Genomic DNA, 27,125 nt, shown 5'->3' with positions numbered 1-27,125 from the left:
GGAGAAGGGGGACGCCTGAACACACCACCCATGCCTGCGGAGGACAAAACCTGGCCGGCCATCTCCCAGCCCGTCCCCCAACGGGCCGCAGAAGCACCCCATGCTCTGCTGCCCAGGCACGGGGGGCAAGCGGCTCGTTCTGCCTGCGTCGTGTAGGGGGGTACGAGGAGAGAGGGAACCGAGCAGAGCTGCAGGGCACAAGGAGGAAAGCATCCAGCCCTAAACCGGAGCGGGGGGCTTGCTCTTCTGGGGGCCACGTCCTTACCAAAGGGCACAGCTGAGACGCTGCAAGGCCAATGTCAGACTCACAGCACCCCCCCTGCTCCGCACCCAGGGAGGTCCCACCGTGTCCCCCCCCCCCGTCCCCACCTTGGCTTCCCGGTGCTGCAGCCAGCTGTTGAAGAGCACTTCGTACGCACTGAAGATCTCATTTGAGAAGGTGTCCTTCCTGACTGTGGGGTCGGGGGCCTGGTCCAAGTTTGCCAAGTACTCCTGGATGCTCTCGCTGAAGTGCTGCAGAGCTGGGGGACGGATGGCGTAGTTAGATTTTCCACACGTACAAGCCAGTGTTTGTTTTAGCCCCTCCAGAAGGCAGATGGTTGACATGCTGTTTTACTGGGCAGCCTCTCAAGGGATGGCAGATGCACCAGTACTCTCCCTGGCTTCCCGAGAGGTGCCCTGGCTACGAGGGATCCTGGCAGGATTTGCTGCTTTGTGCTTCCCGGGCCGGGGCTGATACAACCAACTCCAGAGACCCAGCCTCACTGACCCACGGGAGCCTGGATTTGCCACCCGGGTTACTTCTGCGCATTCTCTAGCAGCCGAGAATTACAGCCTGGCAGCCACAGGCAAGCCAGCACACCGCACCTCGACGAGTTCGTCCGGTCCCCGGGCCAGCAAGCGCTGCGTGCCAGCGCGTGTTCTTTTTCCTCTGTTGAATTGGACCGGTGACAGCAGCACGTCTGCGTAAAGGCTCGAACACAAGGCTCAGCTAGAGGCCGGTGACCACAGGAGAGACACCCATCTTCCATCTCCCCCCCCCCCCCGAGGAAGCCTTCGCCACGGCTTTACGGGGTTCCCCAAGGATTTACAGAGTTCCTGGGGCGGCTGAGGGATCCCCTCACACCAGGAGCAGCGGGTCTCGGCTGCAAACACCGCCCTAATTTTACTTTTGGAGTTACCCAGCGGCGGAGCGCACCGAGAAGGCTCCCAGCTCCAGGGGCTCCTGCACAGGACGTTGCTCCGGGAGCTCGGCACGAACCTCCCCGGGCTGAGCCCCGCGCTGCCGCCGAACACGGGCGCAGCGGGCCGGCTGCCGGTGCTCCGGGCAGGTTTGCCCAAGCAGTGTCTGCTCGCTGCAAGCCCTGCCCGGCTGCCCCACAGCCCCAGCACACCCGTCTGCTTGTCCCTCAGCTCCTTCCAGCCCCAGCACACCCGTCTGCTCGTCCCCCAGCTCCTTCCAGCCCCAGCACACCCGTCTGCTCGTCCCCCAGCTCCTTCCAGCCCCAGCACACCCGTCTGCTTGTCCCCCAGCTCCTTCCAGCCCCAGCACACCCGTCTGCTCGTCCCCCAGCTCCTTCCAGCCCCAGCACACCCGTCTGCTTGTCCCCCAGCTCCTTCCAGCCCCAGCACACCCGTCTGCTCGTCCCCCAGCTCCTTCCAGCCCCAGCACACCCGTCTGCTCGTCCCTCAGCTCCTTCCAGCCCCAGCACACCCGTCTGCTCGTCCCCCAGCTCCTTCCAGCCCCAGCACACCCGTCTGCTCGTCCCTCAGCTCCTTCCAGCCCCATCCCCGGGACCCCCAGGCACCGGAGCACATGCAAAGAGACCCTGCTTACCCTTCCTGAATCCCTCCCACACAGCGAGGCTCTCCTAGCTTCCTCAACCCTTCGCTAGCCGTTTTCTTAACGAAGGAAGCAGCCTGGTGCTTGCAGAGCTGGTGTCGTGCCGCCAACCCGGGCCAGGTCCAGCGCCCTGGCTGTTGGCACCACCACCGAGCACCAGAGTGGGACCCAGGGGCGTGGGGGGGAGGCTGAGGCAGGGGGAGAGAAGGATCACAGCCTGCTCTAGGTGGGAGGCACCCCAAAAACTCACCCTGGCTCAAGCAGAGCCCCCCAGAGCAGCCTGCCCAGGACGAGCTTGCGGGCCCCTCTCCTGCTACAGACGGATGGCTCCTACGGAGGGTCCTACAGCAGCACCCTGAGGAAGGGGCCACTGCACCCAAGGGATACCCACGGGGTTGAGCTGCCCCTCCCTGGGCACGGAACCCCCTCTCCTGCCACCAAGTCGCTGCGGAGGAGCCCACTCAGCTCTTCTGGAGAAGGAGACTTCGCAAACCACGTCCCGCGCTAATGGGGCAGAGAAAAAAAAAAAAAAAACAGAACCCCCAGAAGGCGCTGGAACCCCGGGCAGGAGGTTTCCCGCGATAAGGTAGCGGCAGAAGATGGGGAGCTGGAGGAAACAAGCGGTTGGCCCCGGGTCACAGCGAGACGTGACGGAGGAGCACGGCCCTTCTGGCACAACCGCCCGTCGGACCAGTGCCCACAGTCAGCTGGGGAGCGGGGAGCCCTGGCGTGCCAGAGCCCTCGTGCCCACGGGACGGAGAGGCCAACACGGCCCCTGAGGAGGAGAGATGAGCTCTCCCGGTCCCCGCACGAGCTCGATGTACCCACGCTGTCCCATCCAGAGGAGGAAGCAGGTTCCCGCGGGAGGAGGAAGAGGAGGGGGGGGGAGGCTCCTGAGGAAGGAGCCCGGCAGGGCTCGCGCAGCCTCCGCTCCCTCCTCACCTCCAGCTGATGTTTATTTTCAGCCCAGCGGGATCAGAGATGCTGAGTCACTCTGTGACCTCGTCCCAAAGCCAGACCGTTTAAATCACATGCCTCCTCACCACGACCCAGCCGGCGGCACCCAAGCAAGTTCTGCAAGCGCTTCCCTGCCTGCTGGGAGAGACCATCATCACCCTCAGGGCTGAGCCCTGCTCTTCTGCTGTCCTTGGTAGGGGGCCAGGGACCCCCCAGCCGGCTCCCCGCGGCTCAGACAGATGGGAAGGGCTCGGAGGGGACACCCCTGTGCCGCAGGGAGGATGGGCCACCAGCAGAAGGGTCCAACGCTGCAAAGAGGAGCTCGTGCTGCCGGGAACGCACCCGCAGATCTGGCTGCTCCGAATTCCCATCGATGCCCATCGATGTGGGTCAGGAAGGGCCCCAGCTCTCCCCTGAACCTTCCTGGAGCAGGGAGAGAAATCTAGACCCCATCCAGACCCCACCATCACCCCGCCTCCAGGCTGGGGTCAAAACACCCTTGTTTAGGTTAAGCCCTCCTAAAGTTTCTGCGAGAAGTTTGTCTTGACAACAGTGAACATGTCTAGCCAAAAACATCACCTAAAAGCCCTCTCCCAGCTTAAAGCCACGGGGATGAGAGGCCAACAGGCAATGTTATGCCTGGTTTTACTTTTTTTTTGTTGCTTTTTTAAAAAAAAACAAAAACAAAACCAAAAACCTTGTAGCCAGGAGCCCGGGGCAATAGCTGCTCCAGCCAGCAAGGTTTTAGGACACAGCTGGGAAGTTTATTCCCCTCCCTACAACGCGGCGGCCGAGGGCAGCACCACCACCAGGTCAGGAAGCGGTGCCCTGCCGACTCCTCCGGAGCGGTAAATCCAGGATCACATCCCCACACCCACCTCTCCATCCCCGCGTTCAGCCCCGACCAAGCCCCACGTAACTGTCCCGTACCCTGGCTCCTCCTTGTCCCTGTACTGGGCTGCCCTGGGACAGCAAACCCACGCCAAAAAGACCCGCCTGCGTCGCACGGTTGGGCTGACTCCCGAGTCACCTCATCTGCCTTTCAGTGGTTGAAAAGCTTCGGCTAAAAATTACCACAGAAACCACACGGGGCCAGAAATCCAGCACGCCGGCATCTTCCCAGTTTCACCGGCAGCCGCCGGAGACGGGACACCCCCCCCGGCAGCCCGGCATCTACACCCGCAGCCTCCCCGCGCTTTCAGGAGGGTCGGGGGGGGCCACGTCCACCCGTGCCCCAGCCCTCAGCCCGCTTTTCCGCGTGCTCCGAGGTCGGCGGTGGACGGGAGCGGTCGCAAGGGGCTGACCGTGGGCAGGGAGGGGGTTTGGGGTCAGGGCAGGCCCTGCTCCAGACCCGCACGGGGCTGCTTAAAGATGCTCGTGTCCCCCCCGGCGCTCTGCAGCCTTCGTGCGCTTTAGGATGCGAGTCCAGAGGCTGCGAGCGCTCCGCAAGAGCTACAAGCCGAGCGTGCCCCAGCGGCGGCAGCTCCAAGGCGGTTATGGGAGGAACGCGTGCGGCGCCGGCGCCGGGACGTCGCGTTTCTCAGGACCGAGCAGGGGAAAGGGGAGCAGAACGCTGCAAGAAGCGGCTGCTGGAAGTGACGAAGGAGAAGGAGCTGCTGGCGGCAGAGGGGGCTGCTCCGGAAAGAGCCACCCGGACCTCAGGACCGAGTTTTACCAGCCCCGTGGGCCACCCTGGCTCAGCCCACCGTGCCCGAGCGGAAGGATCCCCCCTCCGCAGCGCCAGGCGCCGCTGCCAGGGTCTCGGACAGGACCAGCGGCAGGTCGCCCGTCTCTGAGCACGCAGCCAGCCCAAACTACCTGAGCTGCCACCGCCACCAACCACCCCCGTGGCTAAACCAGCTCAGGGGTCCGGCCGTGCTTGACTGAAGGAGGACGCTCTGTATTCACAGAGATCGCCCGACCTTGGCTTTGGCTTTCGGAGAACATGCCTGTACAGAAAAACAGCGTGAGAGCCGCCCGCCCTTGCTTGGAGCTCAGCATCATCCCGCAAGAGCTCTTCAAGCCGCTGCAGCCCTTCAAGCCCGACGGGGTAAGACAGTTACTGGGCCGCAGCGGATCCCCGTGCTGAGTTCAGACACGAAGCTCGCCGTTTCCAGGAGAAATCGATGCTGCTGGACGCAGTCCTACACCCGCCCCTGCAGCGCACAGGGCTGCTCGGGAGGCTCCCACTCATCCCATTCACTCCTCGAGGCGCAGGGCCACACCAGCACTCCCAGGCCTTGGATGAAAGTATCAGCAAGAGATAAGAGCGACCGCGCCAGTGGCGTGCTCCCGCCCTATCTGTCCGAGCCCTTGAACCTCCACTCCCCCAGACCACCTTGTATTTTTACCCAGCTACGGAAAGCAAACCACAGGTCCCGAGGATGCTCTGCTGGATATTAACAAGGCATCCGCAGCGAAGCTGCTCGGGGCTGCGCGCCGTCCCGCGGCCCGAGACGCGGGCGCTACAGCCCCGCAGCCGGGAGAGCGTCTCCCCGGCGAACAAACACAACGCCTCTTGGGTGAGGAGCCACGCCGCCGCGCCCAGGGGCGGGTGGATCCGCTCTGGCTACGGCCCCAGGGACAACCACGGGGGCTGGCTGCCACCCGCGTGGGCGCGTGGTGCTTCTGCAGCACATCCCGCTGCACGAGCGGCGGCTTTCGGCGAGCCCGCGGCTGGAGGAGGGAGCCCAGCCCCGTGACATCCTGCCAGCCCACCAGAAGCGTCACATCCTGACACCGGCTTTGGAGAATTACAGAAGTGGCTTTGGGCGAGAGCTGGCCCGGCACCGCCGCTGCCTCCCGGCCTCTTCGCAACCCCGACCAGGGCTAACGCTTGCGGTGCTGCAAGGTGCCAAGTTCATGGTCTCAATAAAGGGACAGCCTGGTCCCTAAAGGGTCTCGGGAGCGCATCCCTCCTTCCCTCCCCATCCCACCGGGCCGTTCACCTTGACCCGAGTCGGGATGGCTCTGGAGCATCCACGTCCTCTTCGCCAGAGGAGAACGCGAAGGGCACCCGCGCTCGCTGGGCCATGAAACGGGAGCGGCAGGGATCAGGCAGGAGGTGGAGAAGGCCTTTTGCCAGATCTCAGTCACCTCGAGCTGACAGCTATCCGTCCCTCCCCAGAGCCAGCCAGGTCCCTGCTCCCAGGCATTCAGGAAAGGTCCATCCGAGCCCGCTCTCCAGCCCCCATCCGGAGCCCCTCCTTTTCCAGGGAAAGGAAAGTCTCCCACAACACATCTAAAATCACTGCAGGCTCCAGGAAAAAAACCTTACCGTAGCAGAAGACGGACTTCATGTGGTCCTGCTTGGCCATGCCCAGCATGGGCAGCATCGTCCCCAGGATGGAGTTGAGAAAAGGCACCATTCCGAACACTGGGAAGGAAGCAGGAGAGGCTCACTCGCAGCGAACGCACAAACGCCGCTCGGCCGCTGCCCCGGCCTGGGCAGGACGCAGACCCAGTGGGATTGCACGGGCACCCAAAGGAACGCGGCCCGCCGCAGCCGGGAGCCCAATTCTGCCCCACGAGAGGTGCTGAGAGCCCCGGGTGGGAGCCGCCCACCCCAGCACCCAGCAGAGACGGCTCCAGGGCCGCAGCAGCAGCTCGCTCCCGAAGTTCACAACCGCTGCTCGAAGCCGGTGAGCTACGGGCTGCGTCCCCGCTCGCCGCTGCCATCAGCGGATCTTTCTGCAGCCAGACTTCTTTTCACAAGTCCCATCTTAGAATCCTGATTTTTAAATTTGGCCTTTCTGGGATGGCTGGAGACAAGAGCCCAGCAGGGAATTCTCTAAGGACGAGGGCCAGGCAGCTCCAGTTCCCGCTGCTTTCCAGCAGCAAACATTTTAAAGAGTCCAGCTGAGCCCTGAAGCCGAGCTGCTCGGGATTTCTAAGCTCAGCGCATTTTTACAGGGACTCGGCTTGTCCGGGCACTGCCAGGTGCCCCCTCTCCTGCCCGGGGCTCCAGCAACCCCTGCCCACCCAGCCACAGAGCACTGCATCCCTCCAGCTGCTGCGGAGAAACGCGCCCAAGCACCAGCACCCCAGGGCCGAGCCGAGGCCTCCGCTGGGACCTTCCCTTTGCCCCGGGGCACCGAGCAGAGCACCCCCCTTCCAGAGCCACTGGGAGAGCCCGACAGGTCCCGGAGCAGCGCGGTGCTGGGGCTGCTGCAGGATGAGCCAGGAGAGCTGGCGCTGCCCCCCCCCCCGGGACCCCCGGATGAGGGGCTGCCCGCAGCTCCCCGCCTCAGCGCTGGGGACAGAGGCCCAGCACCTCCCCGCCAAGAACGAGGGGAGGGTTTTCCCAAATCTCCTCCCAGCGCCAGCACCGGCCTTCCTCTCCTCGTGTCCCACCTCTTCTAAAGGGGGGGAAAGGACACGGCAAGCAAGTCACCCACGCTGACAGCGCTCCTCCGCGCCGCGCCGGTTTTTCCAGCGCGTTTCATCACTAAGCGCTTTGGCAGGGCAAACCCCTTCAGCTGTTCAGCAGCGGCAAGTGTAAGCTGCAAGATCCTGAGAAGCCCGTGCGTGAAGCCGGCTGGCCGGCTCAGCACGCAGGCCGCCGCGGAGGTGCCCCACCGCCGAGCTGGTTGGGCACAGGGTGCACTCCAACCCCCCCACACCCCCTCCCCGGGCACGCTACGCTCCCGCGGCTCTTTCCACGGCAGACCCGCAGGCAGGGCAGGCGGGCTGCCAACTCACCGTTCGACACCGAGAGGTTTGCAAACGTCTGCACGACGAAGTAGTGCGGCAGGATCCCCGGCTGAAATTTGGTGAGCACCTCCTCCATCACCTTGTTGATGAAGCGCTGCCCCACCGCAACGAGGACGTTGCTGGCGGCTTGCTGCCAGTCCCGGATCACCTCCTGGCGCGGACGGGGGAAACGGCGTCAGAGCAGGCACGGCGTCAGCCCCGCAGCCTCCCTGGGAGCCTGCTTCTGCTTCGTCTCAATGCCATGTGTCACACCCGGCTCCAAACGCCGTGGGGGACTGCACGGGGCGGGCTGAACCACAGGCTCAAGACTCAGACGCGATCTTTTCCCCGCACGGACCTGGGGCCTCTCGAGGCACGGCCTCCTCCCTGCCCCAACACCAACCTGCCCGTCCAGCTCCTTCTCAGCGTCCACCTTTTACTTCGCTGTGCATGCATGTCGTGCTGGAAGAACACCACCCGCCAAACCGTCCTCCTCTCGGCCCAGAGAGAGGAACGTAGCCCATCCCCTTCTCCCTCCACCATCCCAAGTCCAGAAGGCTGCGTGTCATTATCCCTTCCCCTCCCCAAAAGGGGTCCCAGTAACTGCTGCCACTGGGGCAGCCCCAGACCCACAGCATTTACTGCAACGACGGCGTCCGAGCAGAAAGGACAACGACAGGTGGAGCCGGAGCTTTCAGGTCGTACCTTTGACTTGGTCATCTCACTAGACGCCAGGAAGATAACGACCTTGGCCGTGCTTTTGTCCAAGAGGGCAATGTTGCTCTTCACCACGGTTTCCATCGCCTTCAGGATGATCACCCGGTGAGGGTAAGCCAGCTGAAAAGGGAGGGAGAAAGCGGCCGGTGAGCCAGGCTGAGCACAGACACCTCAGCTGCCGTGGGGCAAGTGAAACCTGCGGGTCCCTGAGCCCCCCCGGGCTGCGAGAGGCCCGGCAAGGGACCCGCCAGCATTTCCACCACGCAGCCTGCGCAGGAAAGGGCAACGACTTGGACCACCCATCAGCTCTACCCCGTTCCTCATCCCCAATGGCATATTATCACCATTTCTTCAACCGTGCAGCTCCAGCGCCTCGGAGCAGACTTCTCAGCCAGCCGGTCCACCGCCCCGGTAGCCCAGATCCTCCCCAGGCATCTCCCTCTCTTGCTGACAGAGCCGACATCCCCGAGCTGCCCGGAAACATCCCTCATCCCGCTGACATTCCCGGGACCGAGCGGAGCAGAGCCCTACCTTGTCGTGCTGCCGGAGGTACTCGTCGCAGGAGTTGAGGATCTCCTCCGGCTCGGATTCCCCCAGGTAGCACAGAGCATTGTAGATCTGCTCCTGGACTAGCGGGTCCTTATCTGTGGTGGCATCCATCAATGTCGTAGCAAGCCCTGAGCAGGACAGGCAAGTTGCAAAGATTGTTGCATTCTCTGAACATCCCCCGGACTAACAAGCGCAGGAAAAGAGGCGACTCTGTGCGTTTTCATCCATCCTTCCACGAGCCACGCGCACAGATAAATTAAGCTTCATCGGCCCTTTTGCTTCCCACTCAACGAGCACTATCAAGCCCCTTCTTCTGGGCTCACCACCCAAGCTAACTCACCTCTAACACGAAGGCATGCTGCACGCAGCCCTTCCCTACTCCCCAAGGGCTCATTCATCCTCATCCCCCAAGCTGGGCTGGGCACCTCACAGGTTGTTTTTTTTTTTACCGCAGACCCTACGGACGCTGCTCAGCGCCGCGGCAGCCTCTGAGTCAAGGTGAACTTGGCTCTAAGGTTTCTCGCTGGAGCAGGGAGAAGGAGGGATTTATTACACTGGAGATTTCAGACCAGGGCTGGGCAGCCGGGTGCTGGCACCATCTGAGGTGTCTGCGGAACCCGCACAGGGCTGGGACCTACCACGGGCACGTCTTTGAGGGCCCGGGGCTGGAGGAGCCCCCGTGGCCCTCCTGGCCGTGCCGCTGAACCCCACCACAACCTGAGGCTCCGTGAGGGCGAGCGGATGCCGTCAGCGAGGAGCTAATGCCCGGCAAAGTCCTCCCCGGTGTTCCCACCCTTCCAGGTGCCTGCGCTGCTGCGGGCCAGAGCTGCTCCCTCACACCCAGCAGCCAGCGACGCTGCTCCGCGAGCCGAATTGTTATTGCGGAGCGGCGTGTTCCTCACCGGGGCCTTTGTCGTAATAAGGTTAATTAGTTACCGAGCGGGTCGCCTGCGAGCGCGCTGCAAGGAGGCTGGAGAGCGCCGCGGGGCCGGCGACTGCGCGCAGCCTCGGCCGAGGAGCTGCCCGTCCTGCCCTACAGTCCCACCCCACTGCAAGCCAGAAGATGCCCCACTTGAGGGGTTTTCATTTCCCAAGGTTGGGGGGGGGTGTGTGTGGAGATGTTTGCCACGCTGCCACGTTAAAGCCAACGTGACCTGGTGGTGCTGGTGAAGGTAATCGCTGCTCCCACCCCGCCCCGCCCCGCCCCCGTGGCTTAATTAAACCGGAAAATTCTTTACTGCCTTTAAAACAAAACAAACAAAAAAAAAGAGAGATTAATTTCAAAGCTGGCCGGGATTAATTTAGAAAATGCACAGGGGTTTACACCGGTTTAAGCATTCAGAGACTATTTAAGCTGATGCAATTTGCAGTAGAGACGAGGCCCGAGATGAATTTCTAGGGCAGGGAATTACTGTGCACGGAGAACCGCTCCCTCCTCCCGTCCCCGACCAGTACGTCTCTCCCGATGCTGCAGGGAGCCCGCGGCCGGCCGCTTCGCTCTTTGCTTCGCCGCAGAGGCTGAGCTCCTCCCGGGGCACCGGGGAGGCAATTTAGCTTTATTAAGCGAGAGAGACTTCCCACCCGGCCCCGGCCCCACGGAAGAGGCGCCGGAAAGCTGCGCCGGGGCTGGGCAGAAGGAGCAGCCCAAGGCCAAGGCGGGTCGCAGCCGCGGGGAAGGAGCCCCCCGCCACCGTGCTCACGTTTTATCCGGGACTCCATCATGCTCCGCGTTTTCAGCTTCCCCACCAGCAGAAGGCAGTTGGCGGCTTCCTCCGTCTCAAAGCGGGGGATCCCTGGGGACCCTATTTTTACACGCTGCCTTTACCTTCACGGAGAAGACGGTTCGCGGTGCCGCGCGGGGTCGGAAAGCCAACGCCGGGCGCGGGGCGGTGGGGGGAGATGCTCTGCAGCAGCCGTGGGGAAGGCGAAACACCGGTCCCTCGCAGGCGGGCGGTCAACCGCCGGGGCTCCGCGTTTCCATCGGCCCCCCGGGACCGTCCCTACAGAGCTGGGAGCCGGAGGGACCGCATCCCGGGTGTCGCTCCCCTCCGCCTCCCTGACCTGCAAACGGGAGGACGTTTCACATCAGCGGAGCGCTCGTAGGAAGCCAAACCGTCCCGCGCGGCAGGGTGAGGAAATCCCAACCGCAGCCCCGGGGTTCGGCGAGGCGGCGCTTGGAGGACGAGCCCCAGGCGGGTGCCCCGTTTGCGAGCCCAAATATTTGTCCCGAAAACCCCGCCGGAAAGCGAGGGGGTGAAGTTTCCAGCGCCTTCAGAGCCCGGGAGCCCTGCCGTGGGGGTAGGGTCAGGCTCAACTGCTTTAACTGAGCAGCTCCAGGCCAGACAAGAGCGAGTTCTCGGTGAAATGGGATTTCAGGGTGACATTCGAGACCTTCCCCGCCGCCGGTCCCTCGCCACGGCCCCGCGGCCTTTCACAGCCACGTTCGCCGGAGCGGGGGGGGGGGTGTCACGGAGGCAGGCGCTGCCCTGGTTAGCGCCGAGGGGGGGAAGGAAAAAAAAAAAAAAAAAAAAAAAAAAGGAATCGCACTGCCCGGGGAGGGGGTGTTGTGACCCTCCCGGCTTGCCAGCCCCCGGTAACGGGCACCAGAGCTTGGCCCCCAGCCGGGTTGTTCCTCCCAGGAGCGGGGAGGGGGGCACCGGCGGCTGGCCGAGGCGGGGGGGGGGGTACTGGGAATCGGGAGGGATAACTGGGAATTTGGGGAGGGGGGGGGGGGGGCGATACTCACCGCCGGACTGGGACCCGCTCGGCCCCCGGCGCCGCTTCCGGGTGAGCCCGCCACGCCCCCCTCGCCACGCCACGCCCCTCCCGGCGGGACACGCCCCCTCCCCCGAGGCCCCGCCCCGCGGGTGACGACCGCGCTGTCGGGCCGCGGCCAGCGCGCATGCGCACCGAGGGGTGACAGATCCCGGCTTTGGATCCCGGGGTACCCCGATATGGGGGGCGGGGGGGGGAAGAAATCCCCTCCCGTGGATCCCGGGGTGCCTCAGTATGGGGGGATCCCCTCCCCTGGATCCCAGGGTGCCGCAATACGGGGGGGTGGGGATATCCCCTCCCACGGATCCCGGGGTGCCCCCAGATGGGGGGGTGGTGTGTCCCCTCCCCTGGATCTCAGGGTGCCCTGATATTGGGGGGGGGGGGGGAATGCCCTCCCCTAGATCTTAGGGTGCCCCAATATGGGGGTGGGGAATCCCCTCCCCTGGAACCTGGGGTACCCTGATACAGGAGGGGGTGAATTCCCTCCCCTGGATCCTAGGGTACCCTAATATGGGGGGGGGGTGGAAGGGGTGCAGAAAACCCCCTCCCCTGGACCCTGGGGTGCCCTGATACAGAAGGGGGAGGGAGGGAATCCCCTCTCCTGGACCTCGGGGTGCCCCTTCGACCCCTCCCTCCCAGCACCTTGGTGTTACCCCCAGTCCAAGGCAGGCTGGGGGGGGGGGGGGGGGGGGGGGAGCTCTCCCCCAGGAACAATTATTGATTGGAGGTCATTGTTTTGTGTGTGTGTGTGTGGGGGCCCTTTGAACCCCAATTCCCCCCCACCGTGGGGCTGATGGGGACAGGACACCCCCTGACTTCGCTCACCCCCACCCTCTCCTCGGGGCCACAGCAGGTTTGGGCTGAAAACCTTTTATTTTACAAGGCACTTTGGGGCAGCTCGGCCCTTCCCCAGTGTGTGTGTGTGTGTGTGTGTGTGTGTGTGTGTGTGTGTCCCATTTCAGCCTCATCCCGCAGCGGGAGCGGCAGAGCTGGGTGAAGTGTGGGGGAACCCTGTCCCACAGGACCCCCAATTTGCTTGGCGAGGGGTGGGGAGGACGGGGGCCAAGCTGCCCCCCCCCCGGCGGGCCGAGGGTCCCGGCAGCCTCAGTCCATGGGCAACGCCGAGCTTGGCAGCCCCTCACCGCGACGGCTCCTCGGGGCACGGCGTCGAGCCCCGCGCCTCTTCCTCCTCCTCCTCCTCATCTTCCTCCCGCCGCCACCGCTCCTCCTCCTCCTGCCGATCCAGGCGTCGCAGCTGCTCCTCCACCTCCTCGGGGATGTTCACCTCCAGCAGATTCTCCATCCCCGGGCCGGGCTCGTCCCCGATCAGCACCTTTTCCCAGGAGCGGGGAGGAAGGCTCAGGGAGGGGAGGAAGGCCGGTGGGACGCCCATTTCTCCCCTTTCCACAACCCGGCGGGGAGCGGAGCGAGGGAGAGGCAGAGCAGAGCCCTCAGAGCAGCTCCGCACCCCAACAGCGGGCTGCCTGCCCCCCGGGGACCCCCATTTTTCCTCTCCCCACAACCCAGCAGGGCGGGAGAGGCAGAGCAGAGCCCTCGGAGCAGCTGCACCCCAACACCAGGCTGCCTGCCCCCCCCCCCCCCCCCCCCCCCCGGGACCCCCCCTCCCCACCTGAATGAGCTTCTCGCAGGCAGCCAGCACATCGGGCTCGCGCTCCCAGCGGTGCAGCTCCCGCAGGATCAGGTACGTCCCTTTCTCCCGCACGATGTGCCGCCCGGCCTTGGTGGCTGTGAGCTGCGGAGGAGGCAAAGCAGCCGAGCGTGAGCGAGGGACACCGCTGCCCCTCAGAGCTGGGGAGGGGCTGTCCCAGAGCCGCCCTGACCCCAGGGGAGGGGGGACAGCCCTCCAAGGTATGAGCGGGGCTGGAGAGCCGGCCCGCAGGGAGAGGGGGACACCGGCTCGTTGGCCCTTCTCACCCACGGAACCAGGCTGGCTGGGTGGGGAGGGACCTCCGGTTCGCAAGCAGGGCCACCCAGAGCCGGCTGCCCAGGACCACGTCCACACTGAGCGTCTCCAGGGGTGGAGACCCCACCGACCAAACTGGGCAACCCGGGCCAGGGCTCTCCTCACAGCGGAGAAAGCATATCCTGACAGGCAAGATGTAACCTCCTGCGTTCCCGTCTGTGCCCGTGGCCTCTGGTGCTGGCACTGGGAACAGCCTGGCTCCTCTTTACTCCCTCCCTGCGGGTATTTACAGACACTGATTCAACCCCTCTGAGCTTTCTCTTCTCCAGGCTCTCGCCCGTAGCAGATGCTCCCAACTCCCCACTGAAGTCCCCGAAACCCTTGTCCCCCCATTTCTCCAGCCTGGCGAGGTCCCTCTGGATGCCAGCACGACCCTCCGGTGTACCGGCCACTCCTCCCAGCGCTGAGGGTGCGCTCTGCTCCGGCACCCATCCGTTAATCCAGGATTAACGAAGACGCTGAGCAGGACTGGAGCCCGTCTCAGCCCCTGAAGCACACCGCTGGTCACTGGCCACCAACTACTTTGTGCCACTGACCACCACTCTCTGGGCCTGCCCAGTTTTCAATCCCTCACCGCCTGCTCGCCCAGCCCAGCCCATCACTTCTCCGTGAGGATCTCCGGGCACATGGAGCATTTTGGGGCAGCCCTGAACACCTTTCTACCCACAGGAGCCCCAGCCTGGGCTCTCACCCTCAGCCCCACATCACCAAGAGCATCACGAGCAGAGCTAGCAAAGTCATTACCCGGCTCTGCTCAGCGCTTGCCGGGCCACACCTGCAATAACGCAAACTTTTCGGTCCGGAGAAGGGTCACAGAGGCGATCAGGGGACTGGGCACGTGAGGAAAGGCTGAGAGGATTGGGTTTGCTCAGCCTTGAGAAGAGCAGGCTGAGGGGAGACCTTATCTCCGTGTTCTGGTACTGAAAGGGTGGCTACAGAGAAGGTGGAGATTCCCTTTTTACGAGGGGTCACACGGAAAAGCTGAGGGGTAACGGGTACACGTTACTCCTGGGGAGATTCCGACTGGACAGAAGAAGAAGATTTTTCACCACGAGACCAATCAGCCACTGGAATAATCTCCCCAGGGCAGCGGTGGGTTCCCCAACGCCGGACACTTCTAGGAGTCAGCTGGACAGGGTGCTGGGCCAGCTGGTCTAGACCAGGATTTTGCCAAGCAAGGTTGGACCAGCTGAGCCTTGAGGCCCCTTCCGACCTGGGGTCCTGTGATTTGCACCAGAGGGACCCACCAGCATGATGGCTTCCAGCAGCATCTTCCGGATGTCAGGTTCTTCCTCTCGCTGTTTGTCCTGGGGCAGGTACTGCAGGTCCACGGGCAACCCTGGGGGAGAGGCAGCCTCAGAGGGAGGCACACGGCCAGCAGCCCCCCCAGTCCCACCCTGACACCCACTTACTTTCCATCTCGTCCTCAGGAAACTCCTCAGGGCCTGCCAGAGGCAAGAGGAGGAAGGGCAGAATGTCGACCTCCTCACCCAGCAGCCACTCGTGGTCCTCTGGGGACAGTTTGGAGTCAGGGGAGTCACCATATAGAGCAGAAAGCCCAGCCCGGGCCCCTGCGATGGGCTGAGCCTGGCCAGCAGCTCAGCCCCCACCCAGCCTCCCCCCTCTCCCCCTTCACCAGTGGAACTGGGGTGAGAATCAGAAGGGCAAAGGCAAGAAAAACTCATGGGTCAAGATAAAGGCAGTTCAGTCAGTGAAGAGGTAAAAAACCCCGCAAAAATAAATTGCACCAAGCGATGCAAAGGCGCCGATCACTCAGCACAGACCCATGCCCAGCCTGTCCCCACACCAGCTGTCCCGGCTGCGCCCCCTCCCAGTCTCCAGCGCGCCCCCCAGCCTACTCATTTGTGAGGAAGAAGAGGCAGCCTTGATGCTGCGTGAGCACTGCTCAGCACCGGCCAAACCCGGGTGGCCGGTGTAAAGCCCAGCAGCCCTGCGGAGAGCCAGCGCCCTCCCTGCCAGAACCAGCCCCGCCTCGGGTCCCGGCAGAGCCGGGCAGGGCTCTCACCCGCCTCGAAGCAGCAGTTCCTGAGAGCCCCCACGACTCCCCGGCGATGGACGGCGGACTCCTTGTACTGCGTGAAGGGCAGCAACCGCTGCACCGAGCACCTGCGGGAGAGGGACGGTCGCAGCAGGCCGGAGAGCCGCCCAGCCCCCGGGTCCCGCCCCAGAGCCGCACCGGCAGCGGTCGAGAAGCCCTCGGCGACCCTCGGGCAGCTGGCTGAGGTTGCAGAGCAGCGGCCCGAGCTGCGGCGGCGGCCGGGGCTCGCCCAGGGCCCGGAGGAGCGGCGCCAGGCCGGCCCCGCGCTCCCGCAGGCCCCGCAGCACCCGCCGCGCCGCGCCGCGCTCCCGGCAGAGGTTGGCCAGCGCCCCGCAGGCCGGCCCGTCCGGCAGCAGCCCCAGCAGCGCGGGCAGGGCGGCCAGCAGCGGGCCGCGGGCCGCCGGTTCGGCCGAGACGTTCACCAGGCAGCCCCGGGCGGCGCGGGCCGCCGGCGGGCTCGGCCCCGCCGCCAGCTCCAGCAAGGCCGTCAGGGCCGCCGGACGCCCCGCCAGCAGCCGCCGCCCCGCCGCGCTCCCCGACAGCGACAGCGCCGCCTCGGCCGCCCCGGCCCGCGCCGCCGCGCCCGCCGCCGGCGCCAGCAGCTCCGCCAGCTCCGCCATCGCCGCCGCCTCCTCCGCCGCCGCCATGACGGCCGCCTCCAACATGGCGGGCGCTTCCCCCACAGCCGCCGTCACCTAGCAACAGCGGCGACGGGCGGGCCCGGCAGCCAATCAGCACCGCGCGGTGCCGCGGATGCGCCAATCAGAAGCATCCCGCCGGGAGGGGAGGGGGGGGGGTTGGGAGGAGGAGCCCGGCGGGGAAAGGGGCTGATGGGAATGGAGGGCCGCGCCCACTCACGCCGCCCGCCCCCCCCCTCTTGGCCCCGCCCCTATCGCGGCGCCGCGGGGTCCTAGTGCGAGCGGGGCGGCCGCCCGTGGGTGGGGGGTCGCGGCGCGGTGCTGCCCCGTGTCCCTTCGCTGGGCGCACCCCCGGGAACCCCACGCCTGACCGCGGTCACAGCCCCACGGTCACTGTGACCCTCCCGGCCCTTCCTCGGCGGGGCGAAGCAGCTTCCCGGCTCTCCCCGCCGAGTCCCACGGTGGTCGCCTGGCCCTGGCCACGGTGGCCACCCAGCAGGTCTCGGGGTGGCCAATGCCCCCGTGAGGAGCAGAATCCCGATGCTGTTCCCGGGGCGGTCCCGGTGTGATCCCGGTGCCGTCTCAGTGTGATCCCGGGGCGGTCCCGGTGCTGTCCCCGGTGCCGTCCCGGTGTGATCCCGGTGCCGTCCCGGTGTGATCCCGGGGCTGTCCCGGTGTGATCCCGGGGCTGTCCGGGTGTTGTTATCCCGGGGCTGTCCGGGTGTTGTTATCCCGGGGCTGTCCCGGTGTGATTCCGGGGCTGTCCCGGTGTGATCCCGGTGCCGTCCCGGTGTGATCCCGGGGCTGTCTCGGGGCGGTCCCGGTGCGATCCCGAGCGGTCCCGGTGCGGTGCCGGGGCGGTCCCGATGCTGCCGCCGGGGCGGTCCCGGTACGGTCCCGAGGGCGGCGCTTCCAGCAGCAGTTTCTGTTTCTCCGTACGAGAATCCTCGGGCCAGGAAGTGCCGGAGCCGCCCTCGGCTGCCCTCCTGGAGCCCTCCCGCAGCATCCCCGGTACCTTTGCCGGAGCATCCCTGGAATATCCCTGGTACCTTTCCTGGAGCATTCCCAGAGCATCCCCAGCACCTTTCTCGGAGCATCCCTGGAACCTTTCCTGGAGCATCGCTGGAGCATCCCAGAAGCATCCCTGGTACATTTCCCCGAGCATCCCCAGAGCATCCCCGGTACCTTTCCCGGACCATCCCCAGAGCCCATCTCGGCCCCGTCCAGGCCATTCCCGGCGCTGGTGGCAGCTTGGGACCCCACCGTGGGGTGGCTGTGCCCCACGCATGGTCCCAAGGGATTCCCCGGGGCGGGTGAACAGGCCCAGGGCCAACTGGGCAGGGGGTGCAGGCGCCCATCCCCACCCCCCCCACACTCCCCACACCCTCCCTGCAGCCGCAGCCCCGGGGCCACCCGTCCCCGTCCCCGTCCCTGCAGGGTCCGATGCGACGCCGCGTCCCCCCGTCCCGCCGGGGCCTCTCCCCGCCCCGCAGCCCGAAGCGCTGGCGGTCGGCGAGCCCCGAGGGGGACTGGGCTGACCTACGGAGCAGCCGGTCCCCCCCCGAGCCGGGGCACGGCAGGGAGCCCCCCGACCTCCTGGGCAGCCTGGAGCGGCTCTGCGACGGCAGCCCCCGGCACCTCCTGCCCTTCCTGCGGGACCACGAGCTGGAGCTGGGCCGGCTGCTGGCCCGCCGCGACCTGAGCCCGGCACAAGTGTACGTGCTGCTGCGGGCCCTCGGGGTCGTGCTGGAGCAGAGTGGGCCGCGGAAGCCCCCCTCAACCTTCCTGACCCTGCTGCTGACCCGGGATTTCATCCTGGGGGATCTGCTGAGGTTCATCACCGAGCTGGACGCCTTCCAGTGCCGGGCAGGACAGGTCTCCCAGGAGGTGGTGGGGGACACGGTGGCCGCTCTCCACCGCTTGCTGACCGCCTGCCCGGGCCACGTGCAGACGCTGCTCTGCTACCCCGTGGACCTCCTCTTCTGCACCGTGCAGCGGCTCCAGGCCCGCGGCTTCCAGTTCTGCTGGCTCACCCAGCAGCGCCTCCACGACGCCCGGCGCCGGGTGGACGCGGCTTTCCCCCCCCGCCACCTCCCCGCCGGCGCCTGGCGCGAGGATTTCCGCGAGGTGCCGGTGATCCCCGCGCCCGAGGAGCTCTTCGGGGAGGCGGGGGGCCGGCTGCGCCCCAACCTGCAGCGCGGGGCTCACGAGAGCGCCGCAGCCTACCTGGACCTGCACTTCCGACTGCTGCGGGAGGATTTCCTCAAGCCGCTGCGGGACGGCATCGCGGCCGCGTTCTCCCTCGGCGGCCCCGACGGCGACGGCGCGGCGCTCAGCCTCTACCGGGGGGTGCAGCTCCACGCCGTAGCCGCCACGCCGGCCGGCTCTGTCTACCTGGCCCGTTTCCCACCCCACGCCGGCCCGGCCGCCGCCGACCGCCTGAAGAGCGGTTCCCTCACCTGCCTCCTCTCCGAGGACTGCAGCCACGTCCTCTTCGGGGTGGTGGCCGGGATGCGGAAGCAGCAGGCGACCCACCGGGACCGCGTCTGGCTGCACATCCAGAACCACGGCCACCAGCAGCTCCTCGCCCACCTGGGAAGAACCAGCTTCACCATGGTGGAGTCGCCGGCTTTCTTCGAGGCGTACCGGCACGTGCTGGAGGGGCTGCAGGAGCTGAGCCCCGCCGCCGTGCCCTTCAGCCGCTACCTGGTGCACTGCAAGCCCTCCGTCCGCCGCCCCGCGCACCTCGGTGCCGACAGGCTCTTCAGCCTCGCGCCGCTGCTGCCGGCCGGCGCGGGGAAGGTGAGTCGCGGCGGGGACGCGGAGAAGCCGTCTGCCCTCGACCGTGGCCGCAGCGGGCAGAGCCCGGCCGGGGTGCGATGCCGCGGGCGCCTCATCCTCACTTTCGGTCTCAGAGAGAGGAGCCGGCGGTGGACCTCTCCGCCGTGAGCCTGGAGGACGAGGAGATCTGGTCCCCGAAGACTTTTCCCCACTTGGATGAGTCTCAGCTCGCAGCCATCCGGCTGGCGCTGAGCAGGGAGTTCGCGCTCATCCAGGGCCCCCCCGGCACGGGTAGGTGCTGGCGCCGGCACCCCAGCGCTGCCCCCCCCCACACCGTCCGCCCCGGGGGTCCGCGGGGGCAGAGCGAAGCCTTCCCTGCCCCCAGCGCACGCCGGCGCTTTCCTCCCCAGGCAAAACCTTCATCGGGCTCAAGATCGCGGAGCTGCTGCTGCGAAACCAGGACCGGGAGGCGGCGGGGGACCAGTCGCCCCTCCTGGTGGTCTGCTACACCAACCACGCCCTCGACCAGTTCATGGAAGGTACCGGTCCTGTCCCCACGCCCTGCTCTCTCCCCGCAGACGCCTCGTGCCTGGCACGGGCCGAGCCAGCAGCGGGCTCGTCTCGCCGGCAGCGGGGCGCTCGTGGGTGTCATCGCTGTCGCCCGTCACACCCCGGCGGTAACCGACTGGGGCCAGGCTCGCCGCGGGGCAGCACTGCCACCACACCGGCCCGCGGGTGGGCACAGGCTGGCGGGGAGGTTGGGGGGCAGGGTGGTCATGGCTGTGGGGTTGTTGGGCAGGTTGGGCATGGCCATTGGGTTGGGGGGGCAGGTTGGGCATGGCCGTGGGGTCACCGGGCAGGTTGGGCATGGCCGTGGGGTCATTGAGCAGGTTGGGCATGGCCGTGGGGTCATTGAGCAGGTTGGGCATGGCCGTGGGGTCACTGGGCAGGATGGGCATGGCCGTGGGGTCACTGGGCAGGTTGGGCATGGCTGTGGGGTCATTGAGCAGGTTGGGCATGGCCGTGGGGTCACTGGGCAGGATGGGCATGGCCGTGGGGTCACCGGGCAGGTTGGGCATGGCCGTGGGGTCATTGAGCAGGTTGGGCATGGCCGTGGGGTCACCGGGCAGGTTGGGCATGGCCGTGAGGTCACCGGGCAGGTTGGGCATGGCTGTGGGGTCACTGAGCAGGTTGGGCATGGCCGTGGGGTCACTGGGCAGGTTGGGCATGGCCGTGGGGTCATTGAGCAGGTTGAGCATGGCCGTGGGGTCATCGATCAGGTTGGGCATGGCCGTGGGGTCATTGAGCAGGTTGGACATGGCCGTGAGGTCACCGGGCAGGTTGGGCATGGCCGTGGGGTCATTGAGCAGGTTGGGCATGGCCGTGGGGTCATTGAGCAGGTTGGGCATGGCCGTGGGGTCACCGGGCAGGTTGGGCATGGCTGTGGGGTCACCGGGCAGGTTGGGCATGGCCGTGGGGTCACTGGGCAGGTTGAGCATGGCCATGGGGTCACTGGGCAGGTTGGGCATGGCTGTGGGGTTGTTGGGCAGGTTGGGCATGGCCATTGGGTTGGGGGGGCAGGTTGGGCATGGCCGTGGGGTCACCGGGCAGGTTGGGCATGGCCGTGGGGTCATTGAGCAGGTTGGGCATGGCCTTGGGGTCACCGGGCAGGTTGGGCATGGCCGTGAGGTCACCGGGCAGGTTGGGCATGGCCGTGGGGTCATTGAGCAGGTTGGGCATGGCCGTGGGGTCACTGGGCAGGTTGAGCATGGCCATGGGGTCACTGGGCAGGTTGGGCATGGCCATGGGGTCATTGAGCAGGTTGGGCATGGCCACGGGGTCACCGGGCAGGTTGGGCATGGCCGTGGGGTCATTGAGCAGGTTGGGCATGGCCGTGGGGTCACTGGGCAGGTTGGGCATGGCCGTGGGGTCATTGAGCAGGTTGGGCATGGCCTTGGGGTCACCGGGCAGGTTGGGCATGGCCGTGAGGTCACCGGGCAGGTTGGGCATGGCCGTGGGGTCATTGAGCAGGTTGGGCATGGCCATGGGGTCATTGAGCAGGTTGGGCATGGCCGTGGGGTCACTGAGCAGGTTGGGCATGGCCGTGGGGTCACCAGGCAGGTTGGGCATGGCCGTGGGGTCACCGGGCAGGTTGGGCATGGCCGTGGGGACACTGGGCAGGTTGGGCATGGCCGTGGGGTCATTGAGCAGGTTGGGCATGGCCGTGAGGTCACCGGGCAGGTTGGGCATGGCCGTGGGGTCACTGGGCAGGTTGGGCATGGCTGTGGGGTCACTGGGCAGGTTGGGCATGGCCGTGGGGTCACCGGGCAGGTTGGGCATGGCCGTGGGGTCATTGAGCAGGTTGGGCATGGCCGTGAGGTCACCGGGCAGGTTGGGCATGGCCGTGGGGTCACGGGGCAGGTTGGGCATGGCCGTGGGGTCATTGAGCAGGTTGGGCATGGCCTTGGGGTCACCGGGCAGGTTGGGCATGGCCGTGAGGTCACCGGGCAGGTTGGGCATGGCCGTGGGGTCACGGGGCAGGTTGGGCATGGCCATGGGGTCACTGGGCAGGTTGAGCATGGCCGTGGGGTCATTGATCAGGTGGGGCATGGCCGTGGGGTCACTGAGCAGGTTGGGCATGGCCATGGGGTCATTGAGCAGGTTGGGCATGGCCGTGGGGTCATTGAGCAGGTTGGGCATGGCAGTGGGGTCACCAGGCAGGTTGGGCATGGCCGTGGGGTCATTGAGCAGGTTGGGCATGGCCGTGGGGTCACTGGGCAGGTTGGGCATGGCCGTGGGGTCACCGGGCAGGTTGGGCATGGCCGTGGGGTCATTGAGCAGGTTGGGCATGGCCTTGGGGTCATTGAGCAGGTTGGGCATGGCCGTGGGGTCACTGGGCAGGATGGGCATGGCCGTGGGGTCACCGGGCAGGTTGGGCATGGCCATTGTGTCGGGGGACAGGCTGGGCACAGCCGTGGGGTTGGCGCACAGTCTGCCAACCTGCCCCTCTCCTCTCCCAGGCATCCTCCAGTTCCAGCCCTCCAAAGTGGTGCGGATCGGGGGCAAGTGCCAAAGCGAGAAGGTGAAGGGCTGCTCCCTCCAGCTGCTCCGGCAACGGGAGGTGTGGGTGCCCAGCAGCCGCCGGCAGCACGCGCAGGTACGGGGCTGGGCCCCTCTCCCCCCATCGCCCACCCAGCCGCTCGCTGGCCGCGGGGACTTGCCCCCTCCCGCTCTCGCCTCACCCCAGTGGCTCCCGGCTCCCCCCCCAGATGTGGAGCGCCTTGCAGGAGCAGGAGAGGACCATCGCCTTCCACATGGAGGTGCTGGGGCTGCTCCGCCGCGGCATCCTCACCGCCACCGAGCTGGAGACCGAGATCATGAAGGACGACCTGCTCTTCAAGGTGGGGGAGTGGGCGGCCGCCACAGCCCTGACGGGGGGGGCCGGGGCTAAATCCAGCCTCGCCCCCGCAGGGTGCTGTGCATCTGGACATGCTGCGGTGGCTGGAGGTGCAGGTCCCGGTGCCACCGGAGAACGGGAGCCCACGACGAGGCCAGGGCCACGTGGCAGGTGACCCCCGCTGCTGGTTTTAGCCCCAGCCAGGCTTATGGGGCGGGGGGAATTTGGGGACACCCCCCACCCCGGTTGGCATCGGGTCAGCAGGAGCAAACCCAGCAGGAGCGGGAGCCCCGGGGGTGGGGACCCCGGGCAGAGGGGGGTGCAGGCATGGGGCTGCCCGGGGGGCAGGAGGGGGGCTGTCCTCGTCACCACGCTGCCCCGTGGGGTACCCCGGGGCACAGCCCCCCACACACGTCCCACGGGGTCACCGCCAGCTCCCACGGCTCTGCCCCCAGGCACGGAGCAAGGGGCCGGGGGGGCCCGGGGGGGCCCAGGGGCGGAGGAGAGCTGGGACCTGCGCGGGGACGAGCGGTGCCTGGATGAGGAGGAGGAGGAGTTCGACGCCACGGAGGCCGAGAGGAGACGAGCCCGGGAGAAATTTGCCTACATCATCCCCGAGGAAGAGGGGTATGGCCCCGCACCCCCCCGGTGGCCGGGACCCCGGGGACACGCTGGGGCTCGCCGGGGAGGGGGCCTGATGGCTATGTCCGTCTGTCCGTCCCCAGCCCGCTGGACACCCAGCTGGCCCGCCGGCTGCAGGACAGCGATGCCATGGGCGATGAGGAGGTCGAGCGCCTGAGGAGCCTCTGGCAGCTCCGGCTCAGCGACCGCTGGCGGCTCTACAGGTCTGTCCCCCCGCCACGGCGGGTCCCCGGGGAGGGGGGTGAGGCCGGTGACACGGCCCCCCGCCCGTGCCGGTGTCCCGGGGCTGTCCCCCCCCGCGGTGACGCCGTCCCGTGCCGGCGGCAGGCGGTGGCTGGGCGCCTACAGCGCGGAGCAGGAGGAGCTGCTGGTGAGGTGGCTGGGGGAGTACGAGCGCAGCGCGGCCCAGCTGGCCCAGCACCAGCTCCAGCAGGACCTGCGGATCCTCAGGCAGAGCCGCGTCATCGGCATGACGACCACGGGTGAGAGAGACACCGTGCCGGGATTAGTGCCGGTGCCATTTCTGGTGCTGCTCCCCGTGCCAGTGCCGGTGGCAACGCGGTACCGGTGCTGCTGGTGCCATCCCCAGTGCCGGTGCTGCTGGTGCCATCCCCGGTGTTGGTGCTGGTGCTGGTGCCATCCCCAGTGCCGGTGCTGCTGGTGCCATCCCCGGTGTTGGTGCTGGTGCTGGTGCCATCCCCAGTGCCGGTGCTGCTGGTGCCATCCCCAGTGTTGGTGCTGGTGCTGGTGCCATCCCCAGTGCCGGTGCTGCTGGTGCCATCCCCGGTGTTGGTGCTGGTGCTGGTGCCATCCCCAGTGCCGGTGCTGCTGGTGCCATCCCCGGTGCCGGTGCTGGTGCTGGTGCCATCCCCGGTGTTGGTGCTGGTGCTGGTGCCATCCCCGGTGCCGGTGCTGGTGCCATCCCTGGTGTTGGTGCTGGTGCTGGTGCCATCCCCGGTGCCGGTGCTGGTGCCATCCCTGGTGTTGGTGCTGGTGCTGGTGCCATCCCCGGTGCCGGTGCTGGTGCCATCCCCGGTGTTGGTGCTGGTGCCATCCCCGGTGTTGGTGCTGCTGGTGCCATCCCCAGTGCCGGTGCTGGTGGTACCGCTGGTGCCATTCCCACTGCCAGTGCCGGTGCTGCTGGTGCCATCCCCAGTGCCGGTGTTGGTGCTGGTGCCATCCCCGGTGTTGGTGCTGCTGGTGCCATCCCCAGTGCCGGTGCTGGTGGTACCGCTGGTGCCATTCCCACTGCCAGTGCTAGTGGTGTTGCTGGTGCCATCCCCGGTGCTGGTGCTGGTGGTGCCGGAGCCGGCGCCTGCTCCCAAAGGTGCCGTGGGAGGCGGATGAGGAGCCCGGGGTGGCAGAACCCGGGGGGGGGACACACACGTCCCACGGGGTGCTGGCTGGACCCCACCAGCGTGGCGGCTGCCTCACTCGGCTCGTCCCCGGCTCCAGGCGCTGCCAAGTACCGCAAGCTGCTGCAGAGCGTCCGGCCCCAGACGGTGATCGTGGAAGAGGCCGCGGAGATCCTGGAGGCGCACGTCCTGACCTGCCTCACCGCCTCCTGCAAGCACCTCATCCTCATCGGGGACCACCAGCAGGTACGGCGCCCCGGCCCCGCGCCCCGGCGCCCGCCGGCACCCCTCGGCGAGCCACCCTCTCTTTGCAGCTGAGACCCAAACCGGCCGACTACACCCTGGAGAAGAAATACTGCCTCGGCATCTCCCTCTTCGAGCGGATGATCAACAACGAGATCCCCCACGTGCAGCTGCTGTGCCAGGTGAGCCAGACCCCCCCGGCGCCGGCACCGCCCCGCGCCGAGGGGGCTGCCGCCGCGGCTCGAGCGCTCCGCCCTGTCCCCGGCAGCACCGCATGCGCCCCGAGATCTCCCAGCTGCTCGTCCCCTTCTTCTACGAGGCGCTGAGGGACCACCCGGCCGTCGGCAGCTACGGAAAGATCAAGGTGGGGGGAGGACGAAGAGCGCGGTGGGGCGGGCGGGAGGGGGGGACGGTCCCCTGATGCCGGCGTGTGTGTGTCCCCCCCGCCCCGGGCAGGGCATCGAGAGCAGCGTCTTCTTCATCCAGCACGCGGGGGGTGAGGACCGCGGCGGCCACGTCGGCAGCTACAGCAACCGCTCGGAAGCCGCTTTCCTGGTGCACCTCTGCAAGTACCTGCTGGAGCAGGGCTACGGCAAGGGGCAGCTCACCGTCCTGACGCCCTACAGCAGCCAAGTGGCCACCGTCCGGCAGCTGCTGGCCAGGAGGGACATGGCCAAGGTGGCCGTCTGCACCGTGGACGACTTCCAAGGGGAGGAGAGCGACATCGTCCTGCTCTCGCTGGTGCGGAGCAACCCGGAGGGGCGGATCGGCTTCCTCAGGGACCGGCACCGCGTCTGCGTGGCTTTCTCCCGCGCCAGGAAGGGCTTCTACTGCATCGGCGACCTGGAGGGCATGGCGCGGGGCGCCGGCGGTCAGCTCTGGGCCGAGATCCTGGCCGCCCTCAAGAGCAAGGGCTTGGTGGGCGACGGGCTGGCGCTGACCTGCCAAAACCACCCCGAGGTGACGGTGACGGTGCGGGACGCCTCCGGCTTCAGGCAGAGCCCCGAGGGCGGCTGCACCCGCCGGTGCCAGACGCCGCTGCCCTGCGGCCACCCCTGCCCGCGCCACTGCCACCCGCGCGACCCCGAGCACCGGCAGGTTCGATGCAGCCTGCCCTGCGCCCGGCTGCCGTGCCAGCACGGCCACCCCTGCCCCAAGCTCTGCTGGCAGGAGTGCGGCCCTTGCCTCAAGAAGGTGGAGAAGGTCCTGGAGCGCTGCGGCCACCGGCAGCACGTGCCGTGCCACGTGCCGGCAGAGCGCTGGCGCTGCCAGGAGCCCTGCCCGCGGCCCAGCGCCTGCGGCCACCTCTGCCGGCGGCGCTGCGGGGACGAATGCGGCGGGGACGGCTGCGGTTCGAACGGCTGCCGCAGGAACGGCGAGGGTGAGGTGGGGGGGGGGGTCCTGCAAGAGCTGCCTGCGCCCGGCCGGGAGAGCGGCTGGCAGAGCCCGGCGTGAGGCCGACCCCGTAGCCGGTCCCGCCGCCGGTGCGGGGTCAGATCCGTGCCGGCTGCTGCTCCGCGGTCCCTTGCCAGCGGCGCTGCTTTGGGGAGGGGGGGGGGGGGGTCCCTCCAGGCAGGAGCTGGGGGCTGCGGCGCTGCCGGCACGGATCTGGCCCACCTCCCTCCCGGCAGGTCCCACAGCGATGACAAACTCGACCCCAACCCACAGCAATCCCCAGCTCGATCCCGTCGGTGTGCACGGCAAATCCCAGCTCGATTCTGGCCGGGACCTCGGCAATTCCCAACACGATCCTGGCTGGACCCACACCAATTTCCAGCTTGATCTTGGCCAGACCTGCACCAGTTCCCAACACGATCCTGGCCAGACCCACACCAATTCCCAACACGATCCTGGCTGGACCCACACCAATTTCCAGCTTGATCTTGGCCAGACCTGCACCAGTTCCCAACACGATCCTGGCCAGACCCACACCAATTCCCAACACGATCCTGGCTGGACCCACACCAATTCCCAACACGATCCTGGCCAGACCCACACCAATTCCCAACATGATCCTGGCCAGACCTGCACCAATTCCCAGCTTGATCCTGGCTGGAGCCGCGGTGGCACCCGGACCCCCTGCCACGCACCCCGGTGCCTCCGGCAGCCCCCGCCCCTGGGGACGGGCTCTTCCCGGCGCTGGAGCAGAGGGGCTGGCACGGCGCGGGCACGGGTGACAGCGCAGGGAGGGACGAAGCCGCCATCCCCACCCCGGGCAGGTTCAGCCTTGCGGGGGGTTCGGCTGGATCCGGCTCTCTGGGCTGCAGTGGCAGAACCGGGGAGCCCCGTCCCCCCGTTTAACCCCTGCCTCGCTGCGCTGCGTCACGGAGTGATTAAAGCCTGACCGAAGCCGCCCTCAGTCCTGCCGCCCGTTGGTCCCCACATCTCCGCGGCCGCGGTTCGCGCGGCGGTTGCCTTTGGCTGACCCTGGTGAGCCCGTTCCCCCGTGGAGCGGGGGGTCTTGAGGGTCCCACGGTCCCTGCCACATCCAGC

At 67.2% G+C, this 27,125-nt stretch overlaps 3 protein-coding genes across 6 annotated transcripts in view; 1 reads left to right on the top strand and 2 right to left on the bottom strand.

Annotated features, from left to right (window-relative positions):
* MROH1 (maestro heat like repeat family member 1) overlaps positions 1 to 11,564 on the bottom strand; it is a 52,883-nt gene extending 41,319 nt beyond the window's left edge. For all 4 annotated transcript variants that reach the window (XM_042786218.1, XM_042786220.1, XM_042786219.1 and 1 more), the window contains exons 1-7: positions 11,505 to 11,564; positions 10,459 to 10,819; positions 8,741 to 8,886; positions 8,198 to 8,329; positions 7,502 to 7,664; positions 6,078 to 6,176; positions 370 to 521 (exon numbers count right to left, since the gene is read on the bottom strand). In XM_042786218.1, the coding sequence (XP_042642152.1) occupies positions 370 to 521; positions 6,078 to 6,176; positions 7,502 to 7,664; positions 8,198 to 8,329; positions 8,741 to 8,886; positions 10,459 to 10,480 (714 nt within the window). In that variant the 5' untranslated portion in view covers positions 10,481 to 10,819; positions 11,505 to 11,564. The remainder of the gene's footprint in view (positions 1 to 369; positions 522 to 6,077; positions 6,177 to 7,501; positions 7,665 to 8,197; positions 8,330 to 8,740; positions 8,887 to 10,458; positions 10,820 to 11,504) is intronic.
* Positions 11,565 to 12,387: 823 nt separating this feature from the next.
* On the bottom strand, positions 12,388 to 16,326 carry HGH1 (HGH1 homolog). Its single transcript, XM_032982532.2, has 6 exons — positions 15,715 to 16,326; positions 15,544 to 15,644; positions 14,930 to 15,028; positions 14,765 to 14,856; positions 13,164 to 13,286; positions 12,388 to 12,866 (listed from the first exon to the last, which is right to left on the bottom strand). Exons 1-6 carry the CDS (start codon positions 16,239 to 16,241, stop codon positions 12,672 to 12,674), a joined length of 1,137 nt encoding a protein of 378 aa, XP_032838423.2. The 5' UTR covers positions 16,242 to 16,326; the 3' UTR covers positions 12,388 to 12,671.
* Positions 16,327 to 17,253: 927 nt separating this feature from the next.
* Positions 17,254 to 26,177, top strand: LOC116959034 (NFX1-type zinc finger-containing protein 1-like). Its single transcript, XM_042786222.1, has 14 exons — positions 17,254 to 17,361; positions 17,610 to 19,016; positions 19,130 to 19,286; positions 19,406 to 19,534; positions 22,016 to 22,152; positions 22,265 to 22,396; positions 22,467 to 22,563; positions 22,848 to 23,019; positions 23,118 to 23,237; positions 23,362 to 23,516; positions 24,490 to 24,635; positions 24,704 to 24,814; positions 24,901 to 24,996; positions 25,089 to 26,177. The coding sequence occupies exons 2-14, from the start codon at positions 17,658 to 17,660 to the stop codon at positions 26,085 to 26,087; spliced, it is 3,810 nt and encodes a 1,269-aa protein (XP_042642156.1). The 5' UTR covers positions 17,254 to 17,361; positions 17,610 to 17,657; the 3' UTR covers positions 26,088 to 26,177.
* The last annotated feature ends 948 nt before the right edge of the window (positions 26,178 to 27,125 follow it).

The sequence above is a fragment of the Tyto alba genome, unplaced genomic scaffold, assembly GCF_018691265.1.
Source record: "Tyto alba isolate M040663 unplaced genomic scaffold, T.alba_DEE_v4.0 Super-Scaffold_9, whole genome shotgun sequence".
Taxonomy (NCBI): Eukaryota; Metazoa; Chordata; class Aves; order Strigiformes; family Tytonidae; genus Tyto; species Tyto alba.
The sequence above is the reverse complement of the archived record's forward strand: the minus strand, read 5'-3'. Positions and strand labels throughout refer to the sequence as shown.

Excerpts from the sequence above, each read along its gene's own strand:
- LOC116959034 (XM_042786222.1), top strand. The coding sequence starts at position 17,658 with ATGCGACGCCGCGTCCCCCCGTCCCGCCGGGGCCTCTCCCCGCCCCGC. Across the intron at positions 19,287-19,405 it reads CCAGGGCCCCCCCGGCACGG|GCAAAACCTTCATCGGGCTC; the intron begins GTAGGTGCTGGC and ends TTTCCTCCCCAG. Across the intron at positions 24,815-24,900 it reads ACGTGCAGCTGCTGTGCCAG|CACCGCATGCGCCCCGAGAT; the intron begins GTGAGCCAGACC and ends TGTCCCCGGCAG.
- HGH1 (XM_032982532.2), bottom strand. The coding sequence starts at position 16,241 with ATGTTGGAGGCGGCCGTCATGGCGGCGGCGGAGGAGGCGGCGGCGATG. Across the intron at positions 15,645-15,714 it reads GGGCTTCTCGACCGCTGCCG|GTGCTCGGTGCAGCGGTTGC; the intron begins GTGCGGCTCTGG and ends CCTCTCCCGCAG. Across the intron at positions 12,867-13,163 it reads CCTGCGAGAAGCTCATTCAG|GTGCTGATCGGGGACGAGCC; the intron begins GTGGGGAGGGGG and ends TCCTGGGAAAAG.